This window comes from Serinus canaria, chromosome 11 (assembly GCF_022539315.1).
Source record: "Serinus canaria isolate serCan28SL12 chromosome 11, serCan2020, whole genome shotgun sequence".
Taxonomy (NCBI): domain Eukaryota; kingdom Metazoa; phylum Chordata; class Aves; order Passeriformes; family Fringillidae; genus Serinus; species Serinus canaria.
The window spans coordinates 694,654-710,600 of record NC_066325.1 but is presented as its reverse complement, the minus strand read 5'-3'; the positions used below and the strand labels follow the sequence as shown (position 1 = coordinate 710,600).

The 15,947-nt window shown below is 44.4% G+C and overlaps 1 protein-coding gene across 3 annotated transcripts in view; it reads left to right on the top strand.

The window, feature by feature from the left end:
• Nucleotides 1–15,947, top strand: part of CDH11 (cadherin 11) — an 82,134-nt gene that overhangs the window by 52,528 nt on the left and 13,659 nt on the right. For 2 of the 3 annotated variants that reach the window (XM_050978845.1, XM_050978846.1), the window contains 4 exons: nucleotides 10,009–10,404; nucleotides 12,345–12,639; nucleotides 13,399–13,518; nucleotides 13,919–14,086. In XM_050978845.1, coding sequence (XP_050834802.1) covers nucleotides 10,177–10,404; nucleotides 12,345–12,639; nucleotides 13,399–13,518; nucleotides 13,919–14,086 — 811 coding nt within the window. In that variant the 5' untranslated portion in view covers nucleotides 10,009–10,176. Of the gene's footprint in view, nucleotides 1–8,429; nucleotides 8,571–10,008; nucleotides 10,405–12,344; nucleotides 12,640–13,398; nucleotides 13,519–13,918; nucleotides 14,087–15,947 lie in introns of all 3 variants that reach the window. The other variant, XM_050978847.1, reaches the window with a different exon arrangement.

The following is a 15,947-nucleotide window of genomic DNA, read 5'->3' as shown; positions in this document are numbered from 1 at the left end:
GATTATCAGTCACAGCACAAACGCTATTCAGATATGCATACATATCAATTCTTAGGGGGAAAAATATTCAGGGTGGGCTTAGCATGTAAATACAGCATTAGTAGTTGCAAGTAAGTTTACTTAAGTTGTCATTTGTGTCCTCCTCAGGCTGTCATTGATAGCCACTTACATGATACCAAAATGACTGAGACTAGCATGGGCTTGGCTGCAGCCTCGCTGGCCTTGGAGCATCCACAGAATTATGAGAATTCTGGTGTGTCTGAGAAGCACAAAACACAATTACTATTTAAAATAAACTCTACCAAAAGATTAGTCATTACTTGAAACGACTCTATCAATCACCATATTCTTTAATAAGACTGCCTTTCTTATGCTGGTTGTGTTTCTGTAGACTTTATGCTTTAAACCAGACAGCCTCTGTCACATTTATCTTAAGTGGATCTCCCCAGGGCAGCAAGTAAATGTAAAACTCTGTTTACAGCCATTTTTCATTTCCCAAGCCTTTTAATATCACTCTCTCAGGCTTATTTCTGTGTCATTCACTCCATAATGTACTAAGTTGTCTTCCTGCTTTCCCCTGCTTTATATGAGGTACAGCAAGAGGCAATCTCACCCTTCCCCATCGAGCACAAATTAAATCAAAGCTTGGGGAAAATGCCCTCCTTCCATGATGAATTCAGAGGTGGATGCTGACAGATAGCACATCACACTGTTTAGGGGGTTATTTCTCTTCCTCTTCCCTGCACAATGACTTCTGTTTTCAAAGAGCCATCATTTTCTGGCTTTGTCTATGGTTTTGTAATGCTGAATCTCAATGCTGCTACAGGAAAATGTGGCTACATTTAAAAAACTCTTCTTAGGAGCAGCTGGGGATTATTGACTTTAAACATCTCAGTAATCCAATACAGTGCTATAAAACATAATTTAAAAATGCAAAGGATTAAGATTTCCTTTCATAGGATTCTACAGAACTCAGAATAGGATTCTACAAAACTTGCTTAGCATTTTTGAAGCGACTTCTATTGTCCAGATGCAAATCACCAGTTCTGTAACGATTTCACTTCTGTATTTAGTACATACAAATCTTGCCATGACCTAGAATTCCTCTGTGGTGGGATACCTCTAGAATCTTAGCTGTTTGCTCATCAAATATAAAGTTACGTATAAAGTTATATATACACTTATCTCTGTAGAACTGCAGCCTCAAATTCTAATCCTTTACATTGACCTGTAAAGCCCTCCCATGCAAAACACAGAACATGAACTGGGGGATGTCAGCTTCTCATTATTCAGTGCAATAACTAAGAGAATATTTTCCCCCAAGTATCTTTAAATATGAAGAATTTCCTTTTCTGGACTAAATACTTCTGTCTCATAAGACTAATTATGTTATGTGAATGGCACAGAAAACTTTCTGTTAATTTGCATTCAGTTGAGGGGTTTTTGCTGTTCTCTCCAGTGAGGCCTGGAATGTACTCCAGCAAGAGGGATGCAGAGCTGCAGAGGGGCTCACAGGGAGTTACTGCTGCTGGTCTGCTTCGGAATCACACACTGGGAAAAATGAAAGTTACCAGCTACATATACAGCAGAAATGTATAGAGATCAGAGCTCTTGTCATCTAAAAAAACACATTTCACATGAGACCAGTGCACATTGGCTTTTATTAAAAAATTCCAGGATGGTTTGGCTGGAAGGGACCTTAAATCCCACCCAGTGCCATCCCCTGCCATGGCAGGGACACCTCCCACTGTCCCAGGCTGCTCCAAGCCCCAGTGTCCAACCTGGCCTTGGGCACTGCCAGGGATCCAGGGGCAGCCCCAGCTGCTCTAGGCACCCTGTGCCAGGGCCTGCCCACCCTCCAAGGGAACAATTTTTTTCCTAATATCTGCCCTAAATCTTCCCTCTATCAGTTGTCCTGTCATTCCATGCTCCTGGTGCATGATTCCCAGCACACACAGATACACATGACCAGACTCTGCGGCTGCTCACAGGCATGAAGTCAGTTTGATGCAGAGGGAGTTCTTCAGTCTTTCATTCTCCTATTTCACACGTGATGAGTGAGGCCATGGTGCTGGCACTGAGAGAGAGGGATCTGTGCTGGTGCTGTGCCCCAGTGCTGCCCTGGGAGAAGGGGTTCATTTCAGGAAGCAAAACTCCATTTCCCAGTGGGATGATTTCCTGTCTGGAAATGCACAGGAAACCCTAAACTGCTGGGGTACAGCTGAAAGCTGATGTTGTCTCATCTCCCAGTTCAGCTGTCCTTTTAAAGGAGGTCTTGCAAATTTTGACACAGCAGTGATGCACCTCCCTTAATTCTGCTTAAGAGTAAATTCAGCCTGGTTTCTAGTTGCTGTGGAAAAATACAATAATACTCATTTGAGTCTTGTCCAAATTTAGCATACTTAGAATTTAAAATTTCAGCCATTTTCAGGACTAAAGGGTTTATACGAAGAACTGGCTTTGCCATATGTGTCATGCAACTGAATTTGCAAAGCAGATCTTGATATCATAATGTTATTTTGTGTAAATAAAATAAGAGGCCCTCTTTTGCACAAGTTTGTCATGAAGTCCAAGCTAAAAACTATTCAAAGATTGGTCTGATAATGCAGAACAGCTTAAAATCAAAAATTAATGGAGAGAATTATGTTAAATGTGCAAGGTACTGATTCCTGGTGGTTTTTCTTGCTTCACAAACAATAAGGAAGAGGCTATCAATTTACTTTATTATGTTATTTTCTTGAAATTACTCGAGGAAGAGAACAACATTCAGTCAAGGAGAAAAAAAATCAAATTAAATGTTAAACGTGGGAGACTAGTTAGGGCTGAATAGATTTCTGCAACAATAACTTTTATCCTTCAAAAATCTTTTCTTATTAGTATGCACCAAATTTCTTGAAAATTGGTAAGCATCAAGGGTTTGCATGGAGCAATGTGCAGGAGGATAAAGATCTGTGGCAGGCTGAGCTCCTCCCACACTCGCTGATGCACAGAACTCCTTGTGCACAGAACTCTTCCACATCCCTCACCTCGTGTGTTTTATGAAAAACTCCCTAAGTTACCTTTGTGATAGGCCCTAAAGATTAAGCAGTGTGACTCGACTGATTCTTGGATCTGGAGATGTGCTCCCCCCTGCTTTCCCTGGGAGCTGCTCCTTTCCGAGGAGCCCAGGGGAATTGCAGGGTCCAGGGAAGGGACACATTGCAGAGCACTGAGGTTAAACCGTGCTGGGGGAGCTCTGGGTCTGCTCAGAACAGCCCCCCAGCCGGAGGCAGGAATCTGTCCAGCTTCTGGGGAGCTTTGCAGTGCAGGATCCCTTGGGGAGGCGTCCCTGCCCAGCTGGGAAGATCACTTGGACACTGCAGGCACCTCCCTGCCTCCCTGGGCTCCTCCAGCTGAGCCCCACCTCCACCTCTCTGCCCAAAACTCAGGCACTCTCAACTCCAGAACTAATATGATACAATATTTATTCTCTCATTAAAAAGCTATTCATTTCCTTGTCTGATGATAAAATTATGGTAGAATAAATCCTTCATCTTTTCAGCTAATTCTAATTACAGCTAAAATCTCATTTAGACTGGGAGTTTGCTATATTTACTTGATACTTTTGCAAAACATTTCAGAACATAATCATCCATTATTATATTGCAACACTGCGATCTTGGCTGCCTTCTGCCAAGTGTATTCCTGAGAACAATTGCTATTTTAATGCATCATCCAGAAGTTATGGCCTAGACAAATCAGAAAAAATTGTTTAGTCTATTATAATTTGGCATATGGTCATTTAATAGCACACAGGAAATCATAATGAACGCTGGGGATTATTGTTGCTATAAAAATAATGAAAAGAATTTAAAGTTGGCTAGACTTCACTTCCGCCACTGCTCTTGTCATTGAAATCATCTCTGCTGCCTCTTCATTTTTCCCTGTTGGTATCTTGGAGCAGTCATTCAGATCTGCGTGAAGCTGTGTGGAGCACAGTGACTTTGCAGAGTGGCCACTTGCAATATGGTTTCCACGTGGACATGGGTATATTATTTTTCAGGTGTTGTGTTCTTGATTGAATTCTGAAATGAACAGCATATTTCCATTAGGAATATTGATGGGTGTAATTTTCTAACAGTCAAAGAACAGACTTTTCTTACGATAAAATTGAAACTGGTGAGGTTTGCATTAACTACAAGCACACAGCACAGCCACGCTGTCTGTGCAGCTAGAAATGCCCAGCAGGCCTGTTCTCACAATTGTTCAGGGACACATTTTATTTCCATGCAGACATTTTGGTATGCACCTCCCCATGCAGGTTGTTTTTCAGAGTGTGGACTAGACTTTTAAAATATTTCTCTCTCCTGTATGCGTCCAATGATATTCAGGGATTTAACTGCACTCGTGCATTGCTAATGAGATCAGACCTTGTGTGGTGGCTGACTAACTCTTGTTCACCCTTTACCCCTGATAACAGTGTTATTCAATACCAAAATTCATCTGTATACAGTTAAAAGGTATTAATGGAATTCCTGCTTTTGAGTACCAGTCCATCTTGGCTCAGCCAGAGCAGTCTGAGACCTCCTCCCAAGGGCAGCTCCGAGCTCTGCTCTGGGCCAGGGGCAGCACCCAGGAGTGGCTGGAGCTGGGCCAGGGCAGGCTCAGGCTGCAGAGCAGGGAAAGGTTCTGCTTCCCCCAGAGGCTGCTGGGCACTGCCCAGGCTCCCCAGGGAATGGGCACGGCCCCGAGGCTGCCGGAGCTCCAGGAGCCTTTGGGCACCAGGGATGGACAGGGGGGATTGTTGGGGGGTCTGGGCAGGGCCAGGGGCTGGATCCATCATCCTGGGGGGATTGTTGGGGGGTCTGGGCAGGGCCAGGGGCTGGATCCATCATCCTGGGGGGATTGTTGGGGGGTCTGGGCAGGGCCAGGGGCTGGATCCATCATCCTGGGGGGATTGTTGGGGGGTCTGGGCAGGGCCAGGGGCTGGATCCATCATCCTGGGGGGATTGTTGGGGGGTCTGGGCAGGGCCAGGGGCTGGATCCATCATCCTGGGGGGATTGTTGGGGGGTCTGGGCAGGGCCAGGGGCTGGATCCATCATCCTGGGGGGATTGTTGGGGGGTCTGGGCAGGGCCAGGGGCTGGATCCATCATCCTGGGGGGATTTTTGGGGGGTCTGGGCAGGGCCAGGGGCTGGATCCATCATCCTGGGGGGATTGTTGGGGGGTCTGGGCAGGGCCAGGGGCTGGATCCATCATCCTGGGGGGATTGTTGGGGGGTCTGGGCAGGGCCAGGGGCTGGATCCATCATCCTGGGGGGATTTTTGGGGGGTCTGGGCAGGGCCAGGGGCTGGATCCATCATCCTGGGGGGGATTGTTGGGGAGTCTGGGCAGGGCCAGGGGCTGGATCCATCATCCTGGGGGGAATGTTGGGGGGTCTGGGCAGGGCCAGGGGCTGGATCCATCGTCCTGGGGGGGATTGTTGGGGGGTCTGGGCAGGGCCAGGGGCTGGACCGGATGATTCCTGTGGGTCCCTTCCCGCTCAGGATATTGTATGTTTCCATGAAACTTGGGATCCACTACAGTCAAGGAAGTGGGTAACAGCTTTTTTTACAGATTTGTTAGGAAAATTTGGGATTTCAAAATGATACCTTGTGCAATTCTAAACAATAATGTAGGATGTTTTTCAATTAACCTCAGCCAGCAATTGAGCACCTCACAGGCACTGCTCACTCCCTGCTACTCCCCAGGGATGGGGCAGAGATTTGGGAGAGTAAAAGTGAAAACACTCATGGGTTGAGATAAAGACACTTTAGGACAGAAAAGGAAGGAAACAGTGATAACAGCAAGGAAATAATTTGAATATACAGAACAAGTGGTGCACACTGCAGTTGCTCACCACTCACAGACTTCTGCGCAGCCAGCTCCTGAGAGACACCTGGCCAGCTTCCCCCAGTTTATGTGCTGAGCACAGTGGAATGGTCTGGAACATCCCTCTGGCCAGGCTGGGTCAGTTATCCCAGCTGTGTCCACTCCCTGCTCTTAGTGCCCCCCATGCAGCCTGCTGAAAGCTGAAGCGTCCTTGACTCAGTGTAGAGCACAGCTCATCGCCAACTCCAACTTCAGTGTGTTATCAGCATCACTCTCCTAAATCCAAAGCACACCACTGGAGCAGCTCCCAGGAGGAAGGTTAACTCTATCCCAGCCAAAAGCAGCAGTGTTGCAGACTGGTCAGCTACCCACTGAGACTGGCTTTACTGCTGTTGAGGATTATAACCTATGGGCAGAGATACCCTAAGGCCTCAAAGTTTGTGACTTTTAAAAAAGACTACAGCCTTTCATGGCAAATCAGTCTGACAAATCTGTGCAATGTGTAAATCCAAGTGCTGCGCACAGAATTTTCTGATGCTCACTGGAGCAGCAGCCCAGCAGCTGCAACAATTGCCATCCTCACATTTGTATTCCAAAGTCTCAGGATTATGAGGTATTTTGCCCAAGAGAAAAAGGAATTACTTTATGAATTGTTTAGCTGTTTTCTACTTGAGGTAGAAGGAAGCTGTAGGCTTTCAGCAGCTGAATTAATATTGAAATGTTTGAAATGTTTTAAGTGGATTGTTTGGAAAATAAAGGAAGGAAAAAAGAAATTTGGGGGTTTTTTTGGTAAAAGCTACTGCTTCATTTTTTTAATGATGTTTATTTTAGCTTTAACTTAAGAGCATCTTGTGCACCTTGTCTTTCAGAATACAAGTTGCTTATGAAAATCCAGACTGTAGCTGGTTTGAATTTAAGTAATTTCACAGCCTTCAGTGGGAGACTGTTGATTTATGCTATTTTAGGTTTTCTGAGGACAGGAGTCAGAGGTTTTACTGCTGGCGTGAACATGATGTGAGTGAGCAGAGCATGAACTCCAGGAGGAGAGAAGGAGCATGAGGAGGCCAGGGACGTTCTTGCAACTCCATCTTTCCTGGCAGCCTGTCTGACCTGGGAGTCACTGCCTACAGAGGCAGCTTGGAACTGCTGCTAGCACAGAGCCCTTTGCCTTTATAACCAAAGCAGAAGCAATTGCTCCAAACAGCCCAAGGGACTCGTTTTTAGCCCAAGAAGGACCTGGCCCAGCCAGAACCCCCATGCCCTGGGCTGAGCCCAGCGTGGGCAGCAGGGGAGGGGATTCTGCCCCTCTGCCCCTCTGGTGAGACCCCACCTGCAGAGCTGCCCCAGCCCTGGGCCCAGCACAGCAAGGAGCTGGAGCTGCTACAGAGAGCCCAGAGGAGGCACCAGGATGAGCAGAGAGATGGAGCAGCTCTGCTGGGAGGAAAGGCTGGCACAGCTGGGATTGCTCACCTGCACTGGAGAAGCTTTGGGGTGAGCTCAGTGTGGCCTTGCAGGGCCTGGAGGAGCTGCAGGAAAGATGGAGACAGACAATTGCCAAGGGCTGGAGGGACAGGACCCAGGGAATGGCTCCCAGTGCCAGAGGGCAGGGCTGGGTGGGATATTGGGAATGAGGAATTGTTCCCTGGCAGGGTGGGCAGGCCCTGGCACAGGGTGCCCAGAGCAGCTGGGGCTGCCCCTGGATCCCTGGCAGTGTCCAAGGCCAGGTTGGACACTGGGGCTGGGAGCAGCCTGGGACAGTGGGAGGCGTCCCTGCCATGGCAGGGGATGGCAGTGGGTGAGCTTTAAGGTCTCTTCCCACCCAAAGCATTTAGCTTTATGGTCTATTCCAGCCCAAACCATGCTGAGTTTCTGGGACTCTCTGAAGTGGTGGATGAGAGAGAATAGTTTTCTTTAGCTTGAAGACATGGAGCCTTATCGCTTCATCTCTGTACATGTAGAGGATAAAACAAAAGATAAAGAAAGAATTTTTGCTTTAAATCCTTGTAAGTAAATAAGCATGGATCTGTGATTAACATTTTGTTTCCAGCACTTCACACTTGAATAGCTGATAATAAGCAGTGTGTGCATCAGCTCGGCTCTGCCGTTCTGGTTAAGCAGCTTTAAAAAGTGTTTACTGGTTTACATAACAGTATTGAGGAGTTGGGGACGAGCGGGGGGATTTGTTTACTTATCTCTGTAGCTGACATCATTCTGTGATGCTAATGATGAATGGCTGTCTGTGAGTTTAATTTTCAAATGCACCCCAAGTCTATTAACATATGAAGTTTATTTACAGCTTTTAGGTTGGGTTTGGGTTTGCTTTTTTTTTTTTTTTCACAGCAGGTTTAGAAATGCACAGCTGTTCAGGAATATCTTCCTATTCTATATTTGAAGTATCTAGGTTCTTTATAACATTCCAGGAACCCAATCCCCTCAAACTATTGCACATGAGTGAGCCCTACAGCACAAATCCCATCCTTTTCTATCCCTATGCAAAGCTGGGTGCAAAACAAGCATCCAAATTAGGTGAAATCTCAGTTTTCACACCACTTAAGCCTTTCATTGTTTTTACCCCTCAGCAACATGGAGACGTGAAATGGAGACATGAAACCATAGACCTAATGCTCCACACTTCACACACATACATTGTGTCAAAATAGAAGCATTTTCCTGAGCAAAATCATTTGGATTGTTTTCCTTTTTATGTCTTCCATGCTGGTGTAAGTAATCTGTAATGTGTAATTGTGTAACAATAGGAAAAAGCCAAATGGATATACCAAATCTATTTAATAAGTATGCTTGGGAAAGCCAGACTATATTTTCATCTATGTGTGAGAATGTCATTTTATTCATTATGCTGGAGCTAATTTGGTGCTGTAATTTCAGTTTTTCAGTGAAATAAAATAGAAAGCTGATCTTTTTTGAGGAAATAAACCAATATATTTCATTCCTTATTCATGAACCCTGTCAGCCAGTGTATTTTTATGTAACTGTAAAAGGAATGTGGAAGGAGAACATAACTCCTTAGGATGTTAGAAAGAGCCCCAAATGAGTGGGTTTGGGACTAGTGAGATGTTTGTCTGTGGCTGGAGTTACAGAATGTGCTTTACTTCAAGCTTTTGTCTATATTCACATTTTCTCTGCTGAAAATGCCATTAAGATCTCCTTACTTCACATTTAAAAATCATTCTGTTTACAGTTGATGGTGGTACATATTTATACATTTGCCTGTATAAATATAACGTCAAGATTTTTATCAGTATCTTGAAGAAGAGTAAAGTGAATCACACCAAAAACGGAACAAAATATTTTAGGGACCTTGTAAAATTTGTTGCTTTGTAAAGATTTAAGGAGAATATGTTGGAAACCCCAGGGATAAATGGAAGTGCCCTTTGTGATTGAGGGCTGCTTAGTTCAGGTTTCACTATATAATGCAATTTCTCCCTCAAATATTAAATCTGACCTAGTGTTTTAAGACATGTTAGAAAGTAGGAGGTCAATGTAATCCTAGTAATTTGACACCCAGGGAAAGTAGAAATAAATAGTTAAATCAATGTTTACCAAAAAAAGTCTGAATGCATCACACTGGCAATCAGTGCAGGCAGTGCCTTGATCCTCAGCAGTACTTCTAGGGTCTAAATCCAAACTGGAGTTCCTTGGAGGTCTGCCAGCCCCTGCTCCTGCCCAGAAAAAAAACAGGGGTGGTTATGTTCAGCATAAGGGTGTGTTGATCATGCCAGGTGTGGTGGAGAAATATTGCATTCCTGATCAGTCTTGGGATCTCCCTTATATCTGGACCTCCACCTTAACAACTTATATCAAAGGCTTATATCTAAGTTTCAAAGAGGGATTAGGTCTAAATTAGGTATTTCTACAGTTACCTTGCATCTTGGGCTAAATCTATTTGAAAATATCACAGAAATATGATTCCCTATCTATCTTTCAGCTTCCAGCCACTGAGTGGCCAAACCAGCCAGCCAGGAGATTCTGCAAGGTGGCAGCTGCATGTAGCAAAAGATCAAATCTGCTCCTTACTCAGCATTGATAATCTTCTTATCTTGATATTTACCAAGGAAGTCCTAGTTTTGTTTTGCTAAATAAAAAACCCTACTAGATGCTCAAAAAATTGACGATTTTTCCCATTTTCCCTTGTTCCAGGAGCTGAGTTGGGAAGCTGCAGAGCATTAAGGTGATGCATCTATCACATGGTGGCATCCTATGCGCACAAGGGTTGGTCTGAAACTCCTCAGTGGCCCCAGACTTCCTGACTTCCAAGGTGGAAGGGGTGGAATCTCGGATCCTCCTGTGCCTACACACTAACCAAAAATGAAGGAGGAGCGTTGTTTGCAGGCCGCTCTGCTGTGCCTGGGGGTGCTGTGCTACAGCCACGGGCTGGCCACAGAGCGCCCCAGCCGCGCCCGGCCCTCGCTGCACGGGCACCGCGACCGGGGCAAGGAGGGACAAGTCCTGCACCGCTCCAAGAGAGGCTGGGTGTGGAACCAGTTCTTTGTTATAGAGGAGTACACGGGACCAGATCCTGTGCTGGTAGGAAGGGTAAGAAAAATTCCTTTTTCAGCCATTGATCAATATTCTTAATTTTTATTATTTTTGAGGTGTTTTGTGGGTTTTCTTTTTTTTTTTTTTTTGGTATTTTTTGGTTGGATTTTTTTTTCTTTTTTTTTGCGTGGTTGGTTGGTTTTTTTGGGGGGGAGGGTTTTTTGCTGTTGCCTTTGTGCTGTATAAGCTGCTTCTTCATTTTCTGGTAGCTCAGTTTAGATGCTAAGCAAAATACTACCTAAGTCAATACAAATATTTCCATTGACCTCAGCAGTCCTTGAATGGAAGTATGCAAGCTGTTACTCAGCAAAACAGCAAAACAGCAAGAACCACACCAACAACTTGAGCAAAAATATGTCTCAAGAATATCATTCTCAAGTCTTTCAAAACAGCGATTAAAAATTGAATGTCTAACCCAGCAGCTCAGTAAAATAGGTATCTTTTTATCCTCTCATTTTCAAATTATCAGTAAAATTAAATATATTGAGGGCCATGTATAGAGGAAGGTAAATATCTGTGTGCACGTGTGTACGTACACACATCCTGGACATGTTTTTATTCTGCTACTGTCTAACACTAGTAAAATATAGACAGGTAAATAAACCAGTATATTTGCCAGTTTCTAAATGAGCAGCAGAATGGTGTTGATTTAACCCCAGCTCAAAAGGAGTGGAGAAACAGGATCAATGTCAGCAAATACCATGCTGGGTATTCTGGTTTAAAATGGGGCAATTTGTAGCTGTCAATATAAAATCAATAAATCTGTAATTTGGCTCAATGTTTCCCTCATTCATCAAACTGAAATGTGCATTGGTTTGGGAATTAAGAATGTTTAGTAAGCATTTGTTGCCTCTTTTATATTAGAGAGGGTGTAATTAAAAACTAGCTGGCAATCACAGAATCACACAAAATCCCAGAATTATTTAGCCTGGAAAATCCCTCCCAGCCCAGGGAGTCCCAGCTGTGCCCGATGCCCACCCTGTCCCCAGCCCAGAGCACTGAGTGCCACCTCCAGCCCTTCCTGGGACACCTCCAGGGATGGGCACTCCAAACCTCCCTGGGCAGTTCCAAGGCCTGAGCCCCCTTTCCATGGGGAAATTCCTGCTGGTGCCCACCCTGAGCCTGCCCTGGCCCAGCCTGAGGCCGTTCCCTCTGCTCCTGTCCCTGTCCCCTGGAGCACAGCCCGACCCCCCGGCTTTCCCCTCCTGGCAGGGAGTTGTGCAGAGCCACAAGGGCCCCCCTGAGCCTCCTTTGCTCCAGGCTGAGCCCCTTCCCAGCTCCCTCAGCCCCTGCTGGGGCTCCAGCCCCTTCCCCAGCTCCATTCCCTGCTCTGGACACCCCCAGCCCCTCCATGTCCTTCCTGAATGGGGAGGCCCAGAACTGGACACAGCCCTGAAGTGTGGCCTTAGCAGCGTCCCCAGTGCAGGGGACAGTCACTGCCCTGGTTCTGCTGGCTCCATTGTACTTGCTACAAGCCAGGGTGCCCTTGGCCTTCTTGCACACCTGGGCGCAGCTGGACTCATTCATTTATCACTTAACTCATGCCATTTGTTATTTAACAGCATTTTACATGCAACCTAGTGGAACATTGTTCACTGAAGTGTACAAAATCTTTGTAAAAAGATTACTCTTCCTACCAACTTCATGAGAATAAAGAACCTGCTATAAGCATCTTTTTTGTGTATTTCCTTCCTTAAATCTGAAATTTTGGGTTTAGCAGAGCCCTGCATGTGGCAGGAGGCATGTTTGGGCTGGCACTGCCCTGGATGCAGGGTACCTGTGGTCACAGCATGTCCCTGAGTGTGGATTATTGCCAGATGGAAGCCACAGTTGTTGAAAACTGTGAAATTATAGCAATTCTTCATTTCTTTGTTTTATAAGCACATCCAGGAAATGTGTGTTCCCTTGTTAAGGTATGTCTGTTTCTCCTTTTGTAGCTTCATTCAGATATTGATTCTGGAGATGGAAACATTAAATACATTCTCTCAGGTGAAGGAGCAGGAATCATTTTTGTTATTGATGACAAATCAGGGAACATCCATGCAACTAAGACATTGGATCGGGAGGAGAGAGCTCAGTACACCCTGACAGCTCAGGCTGTGGACAGGAACACAAACAGACCTTTGGAACCCCCTTCTGAATTCATTGTCAAAGTTCAAGATATAAATGACAACCCACCCGAGTTTCTCCATGAAAACTACCATGCCAATGTGCCCGAGAGGTCAAATGTAGGTGAGTACTTAGAAGGGCACTGCCCTTGTGGAAGGTGCTGCACTGTCAGGACATCTTGGCTTTATTTCATTCTTATTGTCAAGGATTTGGGGAAGTAAAATTTACTTTCATGTTCAGCCATTGATTCACTTGATATGATTTAATCTGCTGCCCAAATCAAACCCTGCACAGCTCCTAACTGGGAGACATTCCTAGAATAGAACTATTTTTCCTCCTAGGAAGGAGCAGAAGAGTCCCCTGGAATTTATGGAGTGTGAATCCTCTGGGGTAAACACAAAGATCATTCCTTTGGCAGAGCTGTGCAATAAAGCTGTGAAGTTACTGCCTCACCAAATATTCCATTTTCATCTCCTGTTTGAGCTTGATTCTGTCTCAGAGATTTCTACAGGAATGATTTGTCTGAAACTTACTGAGAAAAATGTAAAGGAAAACTCTATTGTTTGGCTGTCTAATGACAAAAGCAATATAAGGCTTAAACTACTGAGGGGAAAAACCATAACGGTGCAGGGTGACTGCTGGCTTTATATCTTCACTGGTTAGAATATTAATCCACATCACAGCCTGTGACAGATCTTTTTGGATCACACAAGTATATTTTGTCATATAGAAATTGTCAAGTAATTTTGATTTTCATTTACCAAACATGGAAGTAAAAAAATTTAAGAATAGCTCTGCTGTGTGACTGAAAGCATCTCTGCATGGTCCTTCCAGACGTGTTTGCCTCTGACTTTCCCTCCTGTGTTTGCTCTCCATTTTTAGGTACATCAGTTATTCAGGTAACAGCTTCAGATGCTGATGACCCTACCTATGGGAACAGTGCCAAACTGGTTTACAGTATCCTTGAAGGTCAGCCCTACTTCTCGGTGGAGGCTCAAACAGGTATTGTTAAACAGTTTCTTTGAGTGGCTCCTCATGACCAGAGTGCATCAAAGGGAACTGAATGTACTGACCTGGCTCAGCTGCTGCTGTGTCTGAGCAAAGCTTCCTGCTCTGCTGCACGTTGGTCTCCTGGCATTTGCTGGAGCTTCTGCATCAGAAATTTGATGCTGTTTCTGGGTGTTCTGTATGCTGTGACGATTGAAAGGCTGTTTCTGTGCTCAGCTGTAATTCTGCAGGCCTGTCCTCTGCGTGGAATATTAGGGCTGCTTTCCTCACAGCAATGCTGAGGGAAAGCAGAACCTCCACCATCACTGCAAATATTGCTGTGTTTAATGCACTCCAAATGCAGCAGCCAGGTTTTCATTAAACCTGTGTTTGCCTCCTTCCTTCGTGCCTGCAGGAATCATCCGAACTGCCCTTCCCAACATGGACAGAGAAGCCAAGGAGGAGTACCACGTGGTGATACAGGCCAAGGACATGGGAGGACACATGGGAGGCCTCTCAGGGACAACCAAAGTGACAATTACGCTTACAGATGTCAATGACAACCCACCAAAGTTCCCACAGAGTGAGTATCAACAAAATCCTTCTCCCTCTCCTACCAGGACCCATGTTTGTGAAGCATCAGACACACCCAAGGCTTGAAGAGGCAAGAACAGATGGATTATTGCGCCACATGTGAATAAAGAAGTTGTAATTGGAAACATATGGAACTTTAGTGTCTGGAATATTTGCTTTGTGTTGCAAAGTGATACATTTTTAGGGCCAGTACTGAATTGCAAAGATTCCTGACCCTACACTTCATTTTTGAAGCAACCGGGCCATGCTGTATAACTTATATGAGCAGAGAGACATATATATATATATATATATATATATATATATTCTTCAAGTCTTATATTTACCATGACAAAACAAACTAAATTTAGCACATTAGCAACATGTTTTAATTGTTGAAGTGTATTAATGCAGGTCAAATACAGCAATTTTTTTATACCTGAGCAATTTACTTTTCACATATAAAATTAATCAGGGCTGACATTACCAGACTCAGCCTTCACAGCTGGGTGGAAGTACGTTAATGGGCCCACACATCTGTTCTGCAGCTCATCTCTGTGTGGGTTTGGGGTTTTTGAGTGCAGTGCAGACTCACTCCAAGCCGTCTCAGCCCGTGTTTCTCCTCTGAGCAGCCCTTCTGACCCTGACGTGTCCTGGCTGTGGCCATCCCTCTAACAGCTCTTCTTCCAGTGCTGCAGCTCCCTGGCTTCTCATGCAAGAGCTGAATTCCAGAATCTGTGTCAGCATCATTTACCTTTCAAAAAGAAAAGGATTAAATCATAAAAAATCAGGTTTTATGTACCTTACAAACAAGCCTTTTCCCTCCACATCATAACCTGGGACACCAGGATACAATATTTTGTTAACTCCATCAAATTATGGATTTTTTCTATGAATTCAAGCCTCTTTACTGAGTGTTTTGTAAGAAAATGTTAAATTATCAGAAATGCCCAAAAGCAGTTCCTCTACTTAATCATTCACCCCCAGGTTAAATCTGCTTTAGGAAGGTTTTGTAACTCAAAACCAGGGTTTAGCTGTCTGTATAAACAGCCAAATGACTGATATTTTCATTCTTATTTTCTTTTTTTTTTGTTTTTTGGGGTTTTTTTGGATTCTTTTTTTGTTTTGTTTTGTTTTTTTGTTTTTGTTTTTAATGTTCATCACTCAAACTGTTAATGACTTATATGCTTAAATTTTTGGTTCTTTTTGACTGGAGTTAATGACCTATTTCAATGACATGTGGCAGGTTTTTTTATGGGTAATGAGCCAAGTCCCTTCCTGGTGTAAGAGTCCTAATGTTCCTAGGGTGCCCATGGACCAAAAATAGCAATTACAAAGGGGAATAAATTAGATTATTTTTTTCTTCATCCCTTTTTTTCCCTCCCCAATTTATTACTGATGATGATGTGGCAGAAAATGCTGACATAGATTTATCTATTTAGGATCAGGTTATATTATCTGAACTCTGGAAGTGTATGGGAAAGTTCTGGAATCAGTAGTGCCTAAAGGACAACTGTTGGAGAGATATTTATCCAGGAACAGTGTTGCTCTCCTCTGATGTCCCTGGCTACCCAGGGAAACAACTGTGGGATGTTTGGGGATGGTTTTCCTATTGGAGCTTGCCATGGGAAAGCCATTTTTTGTTTGACACGAAATCACATACAAATTGGTACATACTCTCTATGGTGTGAAATTTTAATAATCATTGTTGCTCTACATTCACACTCCAATTTCAAGCCATAGAAATCAGCAGATTTATACTTTAGCTAGCACAGCAGACAGGATTTATCCAGTTCACTGTATCTGATCTATGGCTCTTGAATGAATGGGCAGAAATGAGAAACAGAGGTGAAGGTTTTACCATGAGTCAT